Here is a 17,382-nt window from a genome sequence, read left to right on the forward strand (position 1 = left end):
ATCATGGGTGGGATTGTGAATTAACAACCGTTGCCGCCAGTAACCCATTATATTAATAAACAAAGAGGAGTTAGGGGCAACGTGGCAAGCTGTGGATCAGTTGTATCTGACACCAAGCTTACCCACTACAGAAATATCGTATTGGCCGACAACGCGACACCCTATGATTCGTGGACGGTATAATCTAGTCACTGTCCTCCGTCCACGTGTCCCTCCTTCTACAACAACACAAAACATCCCATTTTCACCCCTCCACGGACCGTACGGTCACATCACGGTCGAACTCATGTCGAGCGCTCTCTTAACACAGCCAAAATGGACTCCACATTTTCCGTAGAGTACCCTATGCTAAATTGAAACAGAAGGAGTGTATAGATTTTCTCATAACTTGTACGCACACTATCTGTTTTAATTTATGTAAATTTTTTTGACTAAGCACACAATATAAGAAAGAGGATGTTTTTTTAGATTTATTATTTAAAATAAGTCATAGATATCAGTGTAGCAATAATTTATTTCAAAAGGTGAATTTATTTTCAAATTTAGAAAGAAATCATTTTTTTCTGCACTCTCTAAAAAAGAAATAACTTCACATAAAATAAAATTAATAAAATACTATTTATTATGTAGGATTTTAAATTACAAACCAAACATCATAACTCCTAACCAGCTACCAATGTAATACTATTATTTATACTCCATATAGGATTTACTCCGCATAACTCACCTCCAAACCAAACTATCAAACGAACTCTTATAAGACATCATGTGGCCTCCACAGTTATTATCACTGTGCATAAGGGTTATTGTTGTCTTTTGAACTTATTTCCTTTTTTAAATCATAAAAATCATTAAGGTACCACTAGTTATGGAAGATATCCAAGGGATATTTGTCAGATAGGTTCTCTTTCTATTAAATCAACAAGCTGCTATACTTACAGTTGCAGATTCTGATGTCGGCAAATGTGAAATCTCGCCGGAAAAATTTCACCTGAAAACACTAATCTAAGTCCTTACATCCATTTTCCAGCGTTTGTTTCACCCAGAATAATAGCGTAATTTTGTGCTGTTTTGCGGTTTTTTGAGATATGCAAGATATACATCCGATCGGAGGTGGAGGCGGACGGTTTTTCCACGGTGGAGACCGTAGACTAAGGCCAAACCATCACCTAAACCACCAACAAGCCTTAAAATGTCCACGTTGTGATTCACTCAACACAAAATTCTGTTACTACAACAACTACAATCTCTCTCAGCCACGTCACTTCTGCAAGAGTTGCCGGCGTTACTGGACTAAAGGCGGTGTCCTTCGTAACGTCCCTGTCGGTGGTGGTTGCCGGAAAAGCAAACGTTCCAAACCTAAATCCACTCCTACTACCGAACCTGCTGACGTGGACGCTCAAGAAGAACATAAGTCCGATGATCATTCTAGTAGTGAGAGTTCTAGTCTTACTGCGACAACAACAGCTGCAACCGCGGTGAATGCTACTTCTGGTGGGCCTACCACTGAAGATGTGTCGGCCACTTCATCAAACTCAGCTTCAACTTACCTCAACTTTCATGAGTCCAACTTTTTCTTACCTCAAAGTACTAACCAAACTTTCGTTGATCATCAGCCATTAATGGAAAATAACTCAGCAGAACCTCAGTTTCAGGACATTGGGAACTTTACAAACATGATGGCGTCATCGAATGATCAATCTATGTTAGGGTTTAACATGTCTGATATTCCGGGTTACCGGTTGCCGGAAAACCAGAACTCAAATGAGCAGTGGAATCAACAAATGAAGATCCCATCTGATGACTTGAAGATGGAACAGATGGGTACGAGTTACTTGAATCAAACGGGTCGGGTTGAGTTTCCTGGGTTACAGCAGAGCATGGTAAACAACAGTGAACTTGCTTCACTGGATCAGGGGATGTATGATTTAACGGGAGCCGTTGATCATTCTTACTGGAGTCAAACACAGTGGGGTGAAAATGATCACTCACTCAATTTTCTACCTTGATCTTTTCTCCTTTTCTAACAAAAAACATTAAACAAAATAAATGAAGTTGGAAAATTGAGAAAGAGAAAGGGAAAAAAATGGGGAACAAGAGGAATATGCTTCTTTTCTGATAACTATATGTTGGTATGTATATTCATTTCTGATGACATTTTTAAGTTTGGCCTTGTTTTGATTTGGCTAGCTGGAGTTAGGGTTTGGAATTTGTAATTTCTATTATTATCATGCAAATGTAACTGACCTCTCCACGCTTATTACTTTTCCTTTTTGTTTAACTTCCCTGCCGAGGGTACGTATATTTAGATATTATTGCTTCAAGTGTATCGTAATTGTGAAAGTCAAGTTAATCAGAATATAGAGGGCAATTTATGAAGCATTAATTGTGTACTGTTCGTTTCGACTCATTACATATTTGTATGACTTTCTTCTCGACTGGTCGATCGATGAGATCTGTGTATTGTTTTAAGTTCATGATCAGGAAAAATAGTCCTTTGCGCTAATATTTTTCTGCTTACCATCAAAGAGCTTAGGAATAAGCAAAGTATAACTGTATAAGTTGCTTCCTTCAGCACCTTCAAATTAAAATTAGAAGGTATTTATATTACTTGGTAAGTGCTCAATGATCGTTTTGCTGTACTCGATTTTCCACTCAAACTTTGGATCATGTTTCAATTGTTTAATCTAATGTATGATTATTCCTATTGTTTACTAGTAGTTGATTGAAGCTGTTATTTAATGAATTATCTTGGAATGCGAATGCAGTTGGAGATTGGCCACGGAGACATTGTTGTTGAATTAGATCTTTAGATAATATTATAAGATAGGATAGTTTTATTAGGGAAATGTACGGAGAGCAGAGGTTTTGGCTTCGGGGAGTAATGAATAAGTGATGGGGGGCTGGTGAAGGGGGGACGGGGACGGCCATTGTAGAAGGATCGAAAGGGGCCCTAGCTAGCTTCGATTATGGCCTTAACGTGGCATGGATTTATGGAAGTGGAGGTACGTGTGATGATGTGATTGGTCAAGTAAGTGGGCCATCTAGGCCGGTTTGTTTTGTAGTGACCGCTCTGACAGCCTAAGTTTAATAGGGAACTGTAATTGTGCAGTAGTACAAACTAGCAGTGGGGTAACCACTTGGGAGCCTTGCAATGTACACATGTCGGACCCGTTTGGCCATGAAAATTATTCAATTTTTTCCGGAATATTTTTTACTTTATGGTGTTTGGTCATAAAAATTTTAAATGCAAAACTTTTTTCTCACTTTTCTGTTTTTGACCTTTACTTTTATTTTTCTATTTTCAGTTCTTACTCCAAAAGTTTTTATGTTAGCTCAATTTTATCTTAAAAGTTCATATAACTTTTTTTAATTGATCAAAGACAACTTATGTTACTCAGTTGCCCTCCATTCCAACAAACCTTGAACGTCATGTATTAAAAAGCCTTTAAAAGAAAAAGAAGTAAGTGAAAATTTTGCAATAAAGTCATATTTAGAACTACTATGTTTTTTGTGTACACCCTCAGGCTCCCTAGTTGCAGTTTTTTTACGGAAATAAATTATTTTCATAAGCTGATCTCGAGTATAGTTGCTCTGTTTTTCACACTGATTATGTTTATTAATTGGTTAGAGTGATTTTGCACGTTTTTAGAAATTTGGGGGTACTCATATTTCATGTTCTTTAAGAAAGTACATTGCAATAACTAAATATTATTTGAAAATTATGATAAAAAACAACTCTAACTCCAACTCTAATTTCAAAAATTTCAAAAAAAGTTTTTTTTTTTTTTTTTTTTTAGTTTCTATGATCACACGCCCACTTAAACTATATTGTACCATGGTATTATCTTCTAATTATCTTTGGGATCGCTTGGTGGCTGGTTAAAGATGAGTTATTCATGTATTAAGATTTACATAGTTTTATACTTTTTTCGTTTCAATTTATGTGAATCTATTTAACTGGACACGATATTTAAGAAAGAGTGAAGACTTTTGAAACTCGTGGTTCAAAATAAGGATTTCATAAAGTGAATTTGTTTCCAAATTAGGAAATAGATTCACATAAATTGAAACAGAGGGAGTATTTTATTTGGTTATAAAAATGAGAAGTGTGGTAAAAAAAAAAAAGGAGAAAAGACAATCCCCATAAAATATAGTAGCATTAGAAATACAATGTTTAGTTTATATTTTTTTCTTTCACAAAATTAATATATGTATAAATTATGAAAAAATTTATATATTATTTTATGCAGAGTAAAAAATAAAATAACTAATACATCAATAATTAACTCTTGCGCATTACTAATATGTGCACAATTAATTCATATATTTCCAGTACCTGAACATCTAATCTAAATGTTATCAATATTTATATAATTCTAACCAGCAATCAAACGGCTCCGTAATGAGTAGCAACAGCAAGATATATACACTAGTAGAAAAGGAACATTTTACCCTTCGACAAATTAGAGTACAAGTTCTCTAGAAAATATCTCTTAAGCGCCAAGAAAAACAGGGAGAGAGTAGTAGTAAGTGGGGAGAGGGGTTTGATGTGAAATGATGTAATGGAGATGACATGTGATGCGACACATATTGATATAGGCCTATAGGGTATTGGTGGGACCAGCTATTATAAGGAGGGTGGTTGTATTATGTCACTTGCATGTGCATATGCGTGGTCTTCAGTCTTACTCATGCATTTGTTGTGTGCGTCCCTCCCCCGTTGTACTTCACTTCCCTATTGAGCCCCCACGCATCATCCATTTTCTTGCTTTGGTTCCTTATATTTTCCTCTTTTTTGTCCTTTTGCACAGAGAAATATAGCTTTGTTAATGGGAGTAGTTTCTGTTTCATAATCACTTGTGTTTATAGACGGGATATGACCCTAGATAAGAAATTGTGAAGAGCGTTGTCCTGCTTATCCTACCTTACTAGCAGTCTTAGTATTTTTTCTTTAGTTTCTTATCCTTCAATTTTTTATTTGCTGTCTTTTGTTCTTCGCTTAATATACTGTTTTATTGCAGTTATTGTTTTCTTTTTCCTATTTGACCTGCTTTGTTATTGGTTTATCTTGAGCCGAGGGTCTATCGTGAACAGTTTCTCTACCTCCCAAGGTAAAGATAAAGTCTACGTACACTATACCCTTTTCAAATCCCACTTGTAGAATTACACTGGATATGTTATTATTGTTAAACCATCTGTTGATTATTATGCCTTGCTAAGACATGTAACGGAAATTGATGCTATAACAAGCTTGTGTTTGGTCGTTATTCCAAATAATCTTTTTTTATAATTGAGACCAATGGTGCACGGTAGGAATAATGGATCTGTACTCTTACATTTCTCGACTTAAATAAATAGCAAGCTTTGTTTATGATAAAATTCGAATTCGTGACGTGCGATGAACCCACATATCGTTGTGCTGTTAAAATTTCATAATTAACTTCAGTAGAAAATAAAAGAAGAATAAATAAAGTTATGGTCGCCCATTTCCTGTCAAGTGGTCATGCATTAGCATATTGATTGATGAAAGTCTTCGGTAGAAAACGTACGCTAAAAGGCAACATAGTCAAGACATGAGAAATCAAGGCGTTTAGCTTAAATAAGAACTTTGAAAATTACAGTGATTAACCTAAACACGAAAAACTTCCTAGCTTTTATGTTACTCAAGCATTTCACCGTAGAAACTTTGAATTGATAGTTAATGAATACTTTAAAGTTTAAATCATATATTTACTTAAAATAAAGGAGAAATGTAAAATAATCAGCCAAAAAGAATCAGCAGAAGTCACTCGGCTTCCCAACTTTTATGTTCTGCTCTGCTAGAAATCCCGCTATAGCATTTCTTTGCCAACCTTTGAAACTTCTGCTTCCACAGACAAGAAAGCTAAAATCAGTGGTTGAATGGTCAGTATTAAAAAAAAAAAAAAAAAAAAAAAGGAGTCAAGTGTGCATCGAAGCGTCAAGCGTTCGCGCGGCCTAACACGGGGGCGCCCGCATCCCTAGTGGGTGTAACTAACGGATAAGCACTCCAATAGGAACAAATGTTCCTATTGAAGTAGTGAACAAATGTTCCTCACTACTGAATGAAGATCAATTTCCATGATCCGACGCTTCTCATATAGGAACAAAGTTCTTGATCAGAAAGCAACCATATTCCTGATAACTCTTTTTAATGGATAGAGTAATATTTAGTTGTACAAATTTTGTGCTCAATTTGATGCATTATCTCCTCAAAGATAACTTACTTGTTATCAAGATGTACTAGTACTTCTCCTTGAGGAAAAGCTGATCTAGTAGTGTCAAAAGCAACTCTGATTGCTTGTCTCCAGGTTCCACCCACCTCCAAGTTGGCCTGCGCTTTAGATGGACCAGGATCCTCCATTAGTAATGAATATCCAGCAAGAAGGTGTCCGACCCAAACTCCATCTTTCCTGCATTATTCACATAATCACAATAATTACATGAATTGAAGTAAACTATGCAACAAGTCTTCGTCTAGAACCCAATCAATATATGATGATTCATTCTACATTCAATAGCCACTGCAAACAGTTCAAAAAGAAGCCTCAGCTTGTAGCAGCTAACATGAAATCTTCCTCTCTTTTTTCTCCATGAGGGGAAGAGGGAATCGTTTCCCTCTTTTTAAAAGTTATAGGGATTAGGGAAGCCAAGGAACAGGAGAAATTTCAACAAAAGCTGCTGCTTACTTACCATCTAGTTGTGCTGAACATATACAACACAAACAGATTTCTCTAACATTTACTTGAACTGTCTTAGTAACCTGTAATGTTCCTCGTAGAATCATCCAACTTTAATAACATAGACGAAGACAAAGATTTGGATGGTAGTAATCAAAGGCCATACATCTGAACTGCTTACTTGATGCCACATCTGTTTATTTGCTCATTATTTTGAATTACAGTTTCAGGTGACTGAGGAACTTACCGAACTACATCCATATGCCGTGGTACATAATGTCCCCCACCAAGTCCCAGGAGGACCTTTTGCTGACTACAACTTCTGCATTTTATTAAAAGTAGATATTAATAATTGGAGAAGGCTCAGAAATTAATATTATATCAAGCTAGTACGATTTATTTTTTCCTGAGGGATCATATTTCATCATTCTTTTTTCCCTTGTTGAAGAAGTAAATTTATTTTTCCTCGGGGTCTCGGGGTCTCTTTTTTGAGCTTGAATTTATTCTAGCCATGATATTGCGTTCCTAAACAAGAAATGCAGATCAAAGCTACACAAGTTATTATTAAGGAGACGGAAGAACTTCTAGCTTCACAAACGTTCATGAGGTCCGAACTCTGTAAAAAAAGCTGGCAATACATAGAAGTAGAAATAGCAACAATATGACCAATATACAATTATTTGAACTGTACCTGCTCCAATCCCCGACCGCAGCTCCTCCACCGAGCCCTAGTCCTTCCCAAACTAACTGCGAACACCACAACTAGGGAAAATTACGAAAGATCGAACAAATAACGAATAGTTCCAGCATTATTTTAGTCATGCCACCAATTAAGCATAAAAAATATCAGAAAGAGCTAGCTCTGAGATACCATAGGAGCTATCAATATTGTTGCATAAGACAAAGGTTTGAGAGTTTACTTGCAACAGAAACAGACAAGAAACTAAATAAATACTGCAAAAGAGCTTGTGCCGTAAAGGATACCGAACTAAGGCAATGGCTTGTGCAGCATCCTGCCTCTTCCAGTACTCCTCTGTGCTACCTACACAATAAACAGCATTTCAATTGAATAGATAAGGAAATTACTATGGAGAGGATTACAAACATAGAAACAATTGACTTCCATTTGTCTTTGCTATTAGATGAGGTCATATCACCCTAACTATGAAAGAAAATACACAAATCATTTATCTTGTTATATATTGCAGAAGGACAAAAAATTATGATGACATGAAAGGTAAAAGAAAGTATACCGATCTCGACAAACATTGTGGGTGCATTAGTTACAGGTCCATGATGTGTAGCTTCCAATGTGACCTACACCAATAAATAGATAAAGAAAGGTACCTATTACATACAGATGCTTATGCAATAAAGTAGATTAAATTAGAAAAATCAGAAGCATTGCACTTGGTACTGAATTGGAAATCCACGCAGCAAGGGAAAGATCAATCCTAAGGTCATATCCAGTATCAATTCATAATCATTAAAAGCAGTGTTATTGCTCAGCAATCTACTAAAAAATCGGTGTACACTGATAATCTTTGTTCAATTTCTAAACTAACATGTTCTCAAGTTGGTCCTTTGTCATACTAAAATTTCAAACAATTAGTTGTCTTGTACGACAATCCTTTCTTATGACTGATTATTTCATAATCCACATGAAAAAGTGTACTTGTTCTTGCTATAGATTTACTTGTATTATAAACATCAAAGTGTATGACTTTAAATCTATAGATGTGAACTTCTAAGAAAATAATATTCCAATTAGTCATTTTATCTTTTGCCACTTCTCCCTCTGTCCCATGTTTATCATCTCGCTTCATCTTTCCCTCAGAGGGTTTTATTTAAGAAGTGATTCAGTTAACACTAATAATTAATCAAAATTTTGTTTCCACTTTTAATTATTTGTAAGATGTGTCAAATGTATTTTGTGATGTCACATAGCCAATGGAACATAGAATGGTCAGTAACTACTTAATGTCACTCAAAAAGGGGAAAATGTGAGTTTACTCAAGCTAACACAGAAGTTATCAACCCCGTTAATCTGGAATCCTATTAAAAGCAGAATGCTGAAGACTAAAGACTAAGTTAGGAAGTAATTTAGCTTAGTCAGCATTCCAAAAGCGACCATGACAAATCAATGCCGGTAGTTAAAAGAGGCAGAAAAACCAGTTTCCTTACCACTCAAACAGGACCTGTGAAAGTAGAATAATAGCCAACTATTGACTACTGAGAATTAAACTTGAAACAGTTTACTCTCCACAGAGAAGGTTGCAAGCACAAGAAACCAAAATGAACATGTTCACAGAACATTAATTAAGAAGTGAATAAACCAAATGATTCTCCAGTATAAACCCCAACACTGAGTCAAAACCAACAAGGATGTCCAATATAAAAGAACCTTTATGAGCTTATTGAAGTAGAAAAAGAATCTGAGTTGAACATACACTCTGCAATAACTAGTCATCCTAACAGAATCACCTCAACGTTAATAAAAATGCCAAAGTGAAAAGTCACTTAAACAAGGATGTTACCTCGAATTCAGGAGTTAGATTATGTGAGTCAGCAATAGATTTCAACAGTCTAAACCATGGTCCTATACGCGGATTAGGCGGTGCAGCCCAGGCAGGCTTCCCACCTACCGGCAGCTGCTCCCCTTCTGTTAGGTGAGGCACACCTAATGTTATTCATCCCAACATAAGTAACAGGAATTGAGTACTCCACAAATCCAAAGAAAAAATAAACCATATACAGCAAAAACAATGTTATACCTATGGGGTGAACTGTGAGTGCTGGACGGTTAGATGCAGCAGTGTGCTTGCTGAGAAAGATAACCTCATCAACCGTCTCGCCTGTCGTCTCTTTCCAACGTGTGTCCAAGTGGTCCTCTCTCACAATGCTGCTATCAGTTTTCAATAGCCTTACATCTTGATTCGCAAAACTTGGCATATCCTAAGCTTATGCACAAAACCAAACAAAAATTACAGCTTTATCAGTTCAAGAATGTCTTACAACTCTCCTCTCATTTCATCTAGTTCCTTAGCACTGATACCATACTTTTAAATTTACAATACATGAATTAGGGAAAGTATGATATATCTGCTTGAATTTCTACAAAGGAAATAAAGGACACAGATTTATAATGCATCCTTTTACTCTTTCTTCCTTTTTGCAGTTCTCATGGTAATATGACAGCCAGTTTAAAAATAGTCAAAGTATATGCACACTCTGGACCATGTGTAGAATTCATATAGTCGAGCCGATCAACTTGTTTCGATGGTTGTTACATATTGTTTCATGACGTATTGTATTGTACTGTACTGTTTTGATGAATACAATGTTTGAATAGATTGTATTATTTTATATCAATTACATAATACCATACATTAACAATTTGAAGGAGAAACCTAAAATAGAAGGAAAAGTGGGGTATGGGGTAGGGGTAAAGGATAAAATAGGATTATTCAATGAGAAAGAAAAAACAAAAAAATAACGACGCGACAGCACCAAATAGGTTTGTCAGGTAAAATGAGACATGGTTACATAACGACGGTTTTAACGACATGATATAATAAAATTTAAGTAACAATTAGACCAAACATTGTCTTTAAAGTAACAACACAATAAAATTCAATAGGTAATAACCATCCAAAGTAGCTGTTAGTTTAATTGATTAATGGTATTAAAAGGGACTGGTTTCAAGAAATTGGAAAGGGGTAAAATGATAACCAGTGAAAAGGAAAGAGATTGAATTGTAACCTGGATAGGAGGACCAGGGTGCCAGCCAGGCATGGCTAAAAGGGCAGAGGCAGGGCCAATGGAAGCCGGGTCTATGGTGGTGGCCACTATTAATGTCACCATTCCTCTGCAACAGCTAGGGAAATCTTTTATATTCTTGATGGAAAATGTCCTGAAGCAATGTTTTGTTCTAAAACTTGATGTTATTCTATGAGGATGAAGGAGTGTGCTGGTTCTTGCCAGTTGACGAAAAAGCCCAATATTGATCATCTATTACTGGTGGTGGATAACTTGGGATTATAGAATGTTCAACTTAGGGCCGTTTTGGTTCAAAGGTTATCTTCTCCTTATAAATTTTGAGACTGAGTTTATTTAATATTTACTTAGAGATATTGTTTAAAATTAAGTATTATCTTAACAAAGAACATACTCAATGTAGTCCCATAAATGGGGTCTGGGGAAGTAGATGTACGCAGGTCTTACCCCTATCTTTATGGGGTAGAGAGACTGATTACAGAAAGATCCCCAGCTCAAAAAAGAAGACATTAAAATAGCAAGATACAAAACTACGCCATAATTGAATGCTACTACTATGTGGGCTATCGCCCCACACCCTCCCACACAAGGTGTGAAAACATACAACTACTTACTAGCCTTCTACCCTAATCCTCGACTTCCATATTTTTCTATCTAAGATCATGTCCTTAGTCAGCTGGAGCATTGTTATGTCCTGTCTAATCGCCTTTCCCAGTACTTTTTGGCCTACATCTACCTCTTTTAACCCCTATAAAGGCTAACCTCTCGCACCTTCTCCCTGACGCATCTTCGGGCCTCCTATTCACATGCCCGAACCATCTCAGTCGCACTTCCCTTATCTTGTCCTCCACTAATGTCACCCCCACCTTGTCCTGTATAACTTTGTTCCTAATCATATTTCTCCGAGTATGGGGGCACATCCATCTAAGCATCTTCATCTCTGCTATCCTCATCTTCTAAACGTGTCCGTTCTTAATTGGCCGACACTCTCCCCCTTACATTAATGCTGATCTAACCACCACTTTGTAGAACTTAACTATATTATCTTATACAAAATTTTTAGTATAACTTGTCCTATGTATAGGAAGTGAATTAATTATTCAGGTTAAAAGTTTAGAATTAAAATCTTGAAGTTTTTATTCCGATCATAATTTAAAAAATATAAACCTAAAAAAGATGTTTAACTCGCCAGCAAGGATTTCAAGTGTCTGGTCAAAATTAGGATATTTCGGAAACAACTTCTCTACCTTCATAAATGTAGTGGCCTAATAAGGTCTGTGGACACTTGTTTACCCAAAAAATGGTTCTGTTGAATTTGTTTACGTGATCAAGGACACGTGGACCAATACAATTGATAATCAAACTAACGTAGATTGAATATGAAGAAGGTAAATAATTAGAAATAGCCTGAGCTTAGATGCAGATTTCGTGATGCAGATCCGGACTGGCTACTCTAAGACAAAGGAATTATGAGGAAATAAAGAACAAAGTGCGGAAAGTATTCTGTATATATCTCTTGGTTTCCGTCTCCTTTACAATGAAATGATAGTCCATATTTATGCTGGGACCTAGGGGGTACACACTTCATGAATAGCGCCCTGCTAATAATTTATATTACTGTTGTAATAATGATGTAAAATAAAGAGGGAAACAAAGCTTATTAATACCCCGTAGTAGTGGATGGCGTGTGCCATTCCTACGGTTGACCATTGCACTTCCACGGTGCACGTTGCCATGACGTACGGGCAACGGATCACCTTTCTCCTCTACTAATAGATCATTATTGAAGGCGCTGTGTGCTGACACAGATCTGAGTCACGCTTACTGACACGTGTCACCATAGCATTAGTCCAGCTGTATTCCACGAATTTAGCCCAATACAACACTATATCCTTCTCATACTCTACTGAGATTACACTGTATGGTGTTGTCGTTGGTCAAAATTAGGATAATGTTGTTGTCGTTGGTCAAAATTAGGATATCTCAGAATTATGTGTTGGAACCCGAATAATACGTAGAGGAAAAATTCATTAGTTTAATATTTAACAAAATAGACAATGATGCAGCTGTAATAGACTATACTACAGGGAGTAGTATATTATACTAGTACTAGATTAGGTATATCCCGTGCAAAGCACGGGCCCAACACATGATGCATGTAATTTAAAGAGATATATATAAAAACATAATTTTTTTTAATTTAAAGTTTAACTCTTAATTCGTTTGTTCATTTTTTTTTTTTTTTGAGTACCTATAGTCGCAAACTCCTCCTCAACTTTTCACATCAAATTCCAAAAGAGTTAAATGCTCACCACCTTCAAGCAAAGCTTTAAAAAATCTCCATCTTAAGTAAAACACCTTATTTTCTTAATTATTTGTCTAACTTTAACTTCAACCAAAGAGCAAATACTCAAAATACCCCTCAACGTTTGACTAAAATCCCAACTACACACCTAACCTTTGCATTGGTCCTATTACCTCCCTGGACAATTTTTTTCAATATTAAAATGCCCTTTTTTTGCTGATGTGACAGTTCAATATGATAACCCCCAATTATTAACAGGTGCTTGTCCACACGCGTCTGGCCCACGTGCCACATCTTTAATTTTCCCTCATTTTTTATTAATTTCCCCCCTTCCTCCATCCATCTACTCTTCTTAAAAATAAAAATAAAAAATCTCTCAATTTTCCATACTCCATTTTCAGTATGAGGATCCGAAAACCCATACCCAATTCTCCTTCATCTTCATCATCATCTTCATCAACATCATCATCATCATCATCGTCATCATCATCATCTTCATTAGGAGTTGAAAAAAAAAATCACACCAACTTCCTCAAATCGATCCAAAAAACCCAAATGTGAAAGGAAGTTTCCTAACACCAAGTAGAACAAAGTTCATCCATTAATTTGATCAAACAATCAAGAATTTAAAGAAACCCACTTGGTGTTCTTCATAGCTTTCTCCAAAATTCCTAGCAATGGAGTTTAATCTTCTCCCCAAATCAACTCAAAGAATTAGTGCTTAAACAACTCCAACCAAGCAACAAGTAGCAACCCCAAACAAGCAACTTCCAATCAGATTTTCTTTAACAAGATTAGATTTTCAACCTTGTTTTTTTTTTTTTTTCCAGATTTTCGTTTTTTTTTTTTTGATTTTTTTTTTTTAATTTGATTTGGGAAAACAGTGATTATGAGAATAATCACTATCCTAGCTCTAAATTTATAATGGGTATTATTTTGACAAAAAAAATAGAGATGGGTATTAAATAGGGTGAAGAAGAAGATGAAGTAGCCTAAAAAAGGAGAAAATTTAAATTTATCTATGTGGCAGTCCAGTTAGCATTTTAAAACACGTCAAATGCTTTTTTTAAAGGCTATAACGCGCCACTGAGCGGTGTAGTCACGCTCTTGTCCACATCAGCAAAAAAAGGGCATTTTAATACTGAAAAAAATTGTCCAGGGGGGTAATAGGACTAACGCAAAGGTTAGGTGTGTAGTTGGAATTTTGATCAAACGTTGGGGGTATTTTGAGTATTTGCTCTTCAACCAAACTTACTTTTATCTAATTTTAACTTCTTCTTCTTCTTCTTCTTTTTTCCAGATTTTCAAATGTGATCTAAACGAACTTCTCATTAATTCATCATTTTATATGCAAAACATTAGAAAATTTTGATTGACATTTTTTTTTTCATATGTACTTGTATAACAATGTTCAGCATTTTCTAATAGAAAAATTAAAAAAAGTATAATATTTAAAATCACGGTTAATCGATATATATTCTCATTAATTTTTTAACCTAACCATGATAAAGTTTTATCCTAGTCAGAACTCCGTCACCATAACATTTTACCACTTTTATATAAAAAAAAAATGATTCTCGAAATTACTTCTATTTCGTTAAATATTTAAGACATATTCTTTTTACTAATATGTAAGTAAATTCTTAATTTAAACATTGAAGTTATATAAACATAATTTTGCTCAAGTAGAAATGGATATGAAAGTTTAATATTTTTTTCAACCACATGCAGGCAGTGGTTTGGGATTTTTTCGTTTAAATAATTTATTAAATATATTTTCGCAAAATGATTTATATTTGTTTTATTTAAATAGAAAATGTTATAGAAATACAAATGAAAGTATTTAAATGATATCTGCTTGTAATGAATTTATTAAATTTTATTATTGAACTCTATTTTGTATGAAAATATGTAAAATTGTCAAGAACCCTAAATTAAAAAAAAAACTACATCAAGAATTATTGGAGCACTTCTAATAAGTTGTAGACATAGGAACAATCCCCTGGAATTTGGCATTTGATCTAATGGTTTTTATAGGGTTGTTCGTCATTGAACCATTGCAGTTAATCAAAGCTTTTACATTAAATTATAACTCACTCCAGCTCAAAATAAGTGTTCACTTAGTCTTTAGCACATTCTTAAGAAAATATCAACTCCTGGAAAAAACATTAACCCTAATTAAATACAACTACCTAATTAATATAGTTTTTTGATTTCACAAAAACTCACTTGTCTAAATAGGGATAAATTTGGAAAAAAAAAATTCTCTTAATTATGTAAGTGGACACTTAGTTTGGATCAAAATAGAAATGTTAAGTGGACACTAATTATGAGTTGGAAGGTCGCAAAATAAAAATAACTGTTATATAGAAGAGCTGTAGGATGAACGACTAAGGGTAAATTAGTAATTTAGCTCACCCATTCATGCAATTCTTTCCCTGCTTTGTTGTACGTGGCACTCAATCTAGGTGTTTTTTTTCAACAAAAACTTCTAGAAGTAGTAGTTCTTGTTACACCTCGTGGTTTTGTACTTTCGAGATTAATGCCGCATTAGTAGTTCTAGTCTTGGATACGCGGGGGGGGTTATTAAGATAAATGAGATTAGACAAGTTTATCTCATAGTTATAAAGGGTTAAGTTCATGTTTAAAGGTATTGACGGATTAAAAGTCAACAAATTGACGAGAAAATGTTTCAGTGGAAAAAAGTGGGTTTTACGGCTGGATATACGGACCGTATAATTTTTACGGGTCGTATATCTGGCTGACTTCCACCGTAAATTGATTCCAGAAAGGGGTGAATCACTGGTCAGGATTTATGGTCTAATTATATGGATCGTATAATTTTTACGGTCCGTAAAGTTGACCATAACACTGGGTCGGCCCAGACTTTTTTTTAAGTTATATATTCGACCCTTACTCATTTTATTTATTTTTCAACATTCCCCAAATTCTTGAGAGCTCTAGAACTTTCTCCCAAATATATTTAACAAAACCCAAGTGAAATCAAAGATCAAGAGGCAAAGATTAAGAGATTCAAGTGTTGGGAGGCTCACTAGGGTTTGTAGAACCCAAGAATTTCTGTGGTGTTGAAGTTGGGGTTTCACTCAAGTGGAATAGTTGATCCAAAGCTTGCTCTTGTGTGGTTAAGATAAGTTTTCACATCTATTTTCATGTTATTAAGAATGCTTGGTTGTTGAACAACTTGATTGAGGGAAGAAAGTAAAAGAGAAAGTTCAAATGTGATTTTGATGATGTTTTGAGTATAATCTTGTTATGAAGGGTAATAATGATGATGAGGAAGTGTTGTATATAAGTGTATGTTAAGTTGTGTTGAAACTGTTGCTATGTGTTGATTATGAAAAGGGGTTTTGGGCATTGAATGAAGTCTCTTGATTATGGTATTGATGATAATGTCATTGTTGATTGGGAGTTGTTTTATGATATAGTAGAAGTCGATAAAATAGGGGAAACGCTGCTCAAATTTCGTCAATTCACTGATTATACTAGTTTAAACTTAAGAGTGTGTTCAAGACTTAACCTTAGTATGATTCCTCTTGGATGTAGATTTCTTCAAACTTGGTAGGAGAGCGTTAAGTGATTGAGGAGGCGTTAAGGTATGTTAAGGCTATCCTTTCTTTCACTTTGGCATGATGTTATTGTCACGACCCAACTCCGTAGGCCGCGACACGTGCCCTAGATGGACACCCATACGTTCCTTAACCTAAATTAGCAAAATATTACAAATAAGCGAAAATAATAATTTAACAAGGACAAGGGGGCATGCCGCACGAAGGCCGATAAGGCCGTCACAAAACATAGATAAACTCTAAACGTACGCAAATCTCACGAAACATATACAGAACCCACACCACATGTCTACGGACCTACGGAACAAAACATAATCATATGACGGGACGGGCCCCGCCGTACCCGTAATAAATACGTACATATACGAAAAATCTTATACCAAAATACGGGCTCTGGGACAAGGAGCACTTCAACAGGCGAGATAACCTAAGCAACGGATCCACGGATCGGTCGTACGCCTGCGCGGCACGAAACGCAGCCCCCTGAAGAAGGGGCGGTACGGAAAATGTCTTGAATATGTAAAGCGAGAGATATAATAAACAAAACTAAAATCAGAACCGAAAGTGCGGAAAACGAACGAGATGCATAATTAATCAAAAATGCGTACCAGAAATCATACGTAATGCATGCAGAAAACATATGCAAAAGCCGGCCCCGCTATGGGACTCGGTGAACAAAACAGAGGCGCTCCCTTCGTCGCGCCAAAACACATCATACTTCGAGTAGGGAATATCTCCGAAACAAATCATAACATACCAAGCGAGCCGCATCACATCACATAATCGGGATGTCGACGAATATACGTACGGCACATCATACACCGTAACCCATGTACGTGAAATACCGCCTCACACGGGCGCGGCGAACAATGCGAGACATACGCTTGAGAACATATCCTGGCCGGGCTCGGGGAAATTGAGGCATCCACGAGTGGAGTAGTGAGAAACTAAATGCAATAAAAAGATCACATATATATGTCCAGAGACTCGATGAGGCATATCAAATAACAGA

At 35.7% G+C, this 17,382-nt stretch overlaps 2 protein-coding genes across 2 annotated transcripts; one reads left to right on the plus strand and one right to left on the minus strand.

The window, feature by feature from the left end:
- Positions 1-735: 735 nt before the first annotated feature.
- LOC132052352 (dof zinc finger protein DOF5.4-like) lies at positions 736-2,279 on the plus strand. The gene has a single exon (XM_059443852.1). It carries the CDS (start codon positions 1,089-1,091, stop codon positions 2,007-2,009), a length of 921 nt encoding a protein of 306 aa, XP_059299835.1. The 5' UTR covers positions 736-1,088; the 3' UTR covers positions 2,010-2,279.
- A 3,298-nt stretch (positions 2,280-5,577) lies between these two features.
- LOC132052353 (D-aminoacyl-tRNA deacylase-like) lies at positions 5,578-10,776 on the minus strand. Its single transcript, XM_059443854.1, has 9 exons — positions 10,464-10,776; positions 9,476-9,656; positions 9,239-9,381; positions 7,955-8,018; positions 7,691-7,743; positions 7,393-7,448; positions 6,949-7,023; positions 6,249-6,434; positions 5,578-5,866 (listed from the first exon to the last, which is right to left on the minus strand). The coding sequence occupies exons 1-9, from the start codon at positions 10,710-10,712 to the stop codon at positions 5,779-5,781; spliced, it is 1,095 nt and encodes a 364-aa protein (XP_059299837.1). The 5' UTR covers positions 10,713-10,776; the 3' UTR covers positions 5,578-5,778.
- Between the last annotated feature and the right edge of the window lie 6,606 nt (positions 10,777-17,382).

This window comes from Lycium ferocissimum, chromosome 4 (genome assembly GCF_029784015.1).
Source record: "Lycium ferocissimum isolate CSIRO_LF1 chromosome 4, AGI_CSIRO_Lferr_CH_V1, whole genome shotgun sequence".
In the NCBI taxonomy this organism is placed as follows: Eukaryota; Viridiplantae; Streptophyta; class Magnoliopsida; order Solanales; family Solanaceae; genus Lycium; species Lycium ferocissimum.

What these genes read in the sequence shown, in the direction of transcription:
- LOC132052352 (XM_059443852.1), top strand. Translation starts at nt 1,089, where the DNA reads ATGCAAGATATACATCCGATCGGAGGTGGAGGCGGACGGTTTTTCCAC.
- LOC132052353 (XM_059443854.1), bottom strand. Translation starts at nt 10,712, where the DNA reads ATGATCAATATTGGGCTTTTTCGTCAACTGGCAAGAACCAGCACACTC. An exon ending in ATCTAACTCCTGAATTCGAG is followed by an intron (nt 8,019 to 9,238) that starts GTAACATCCTTG and finishes TTATTGGTGTAG; the next exon opens with GTCACATTGGAAGCTACACA. An exon ending in CTAGTACATCTTGATAACAA is followed by an intron (nt 5,867 to 6,248) that starts GTAAGTTATCTT and finishes CTGTGGAAGCAG; the next exon opens with AAGTTTCAAAGGTTGGCAAA.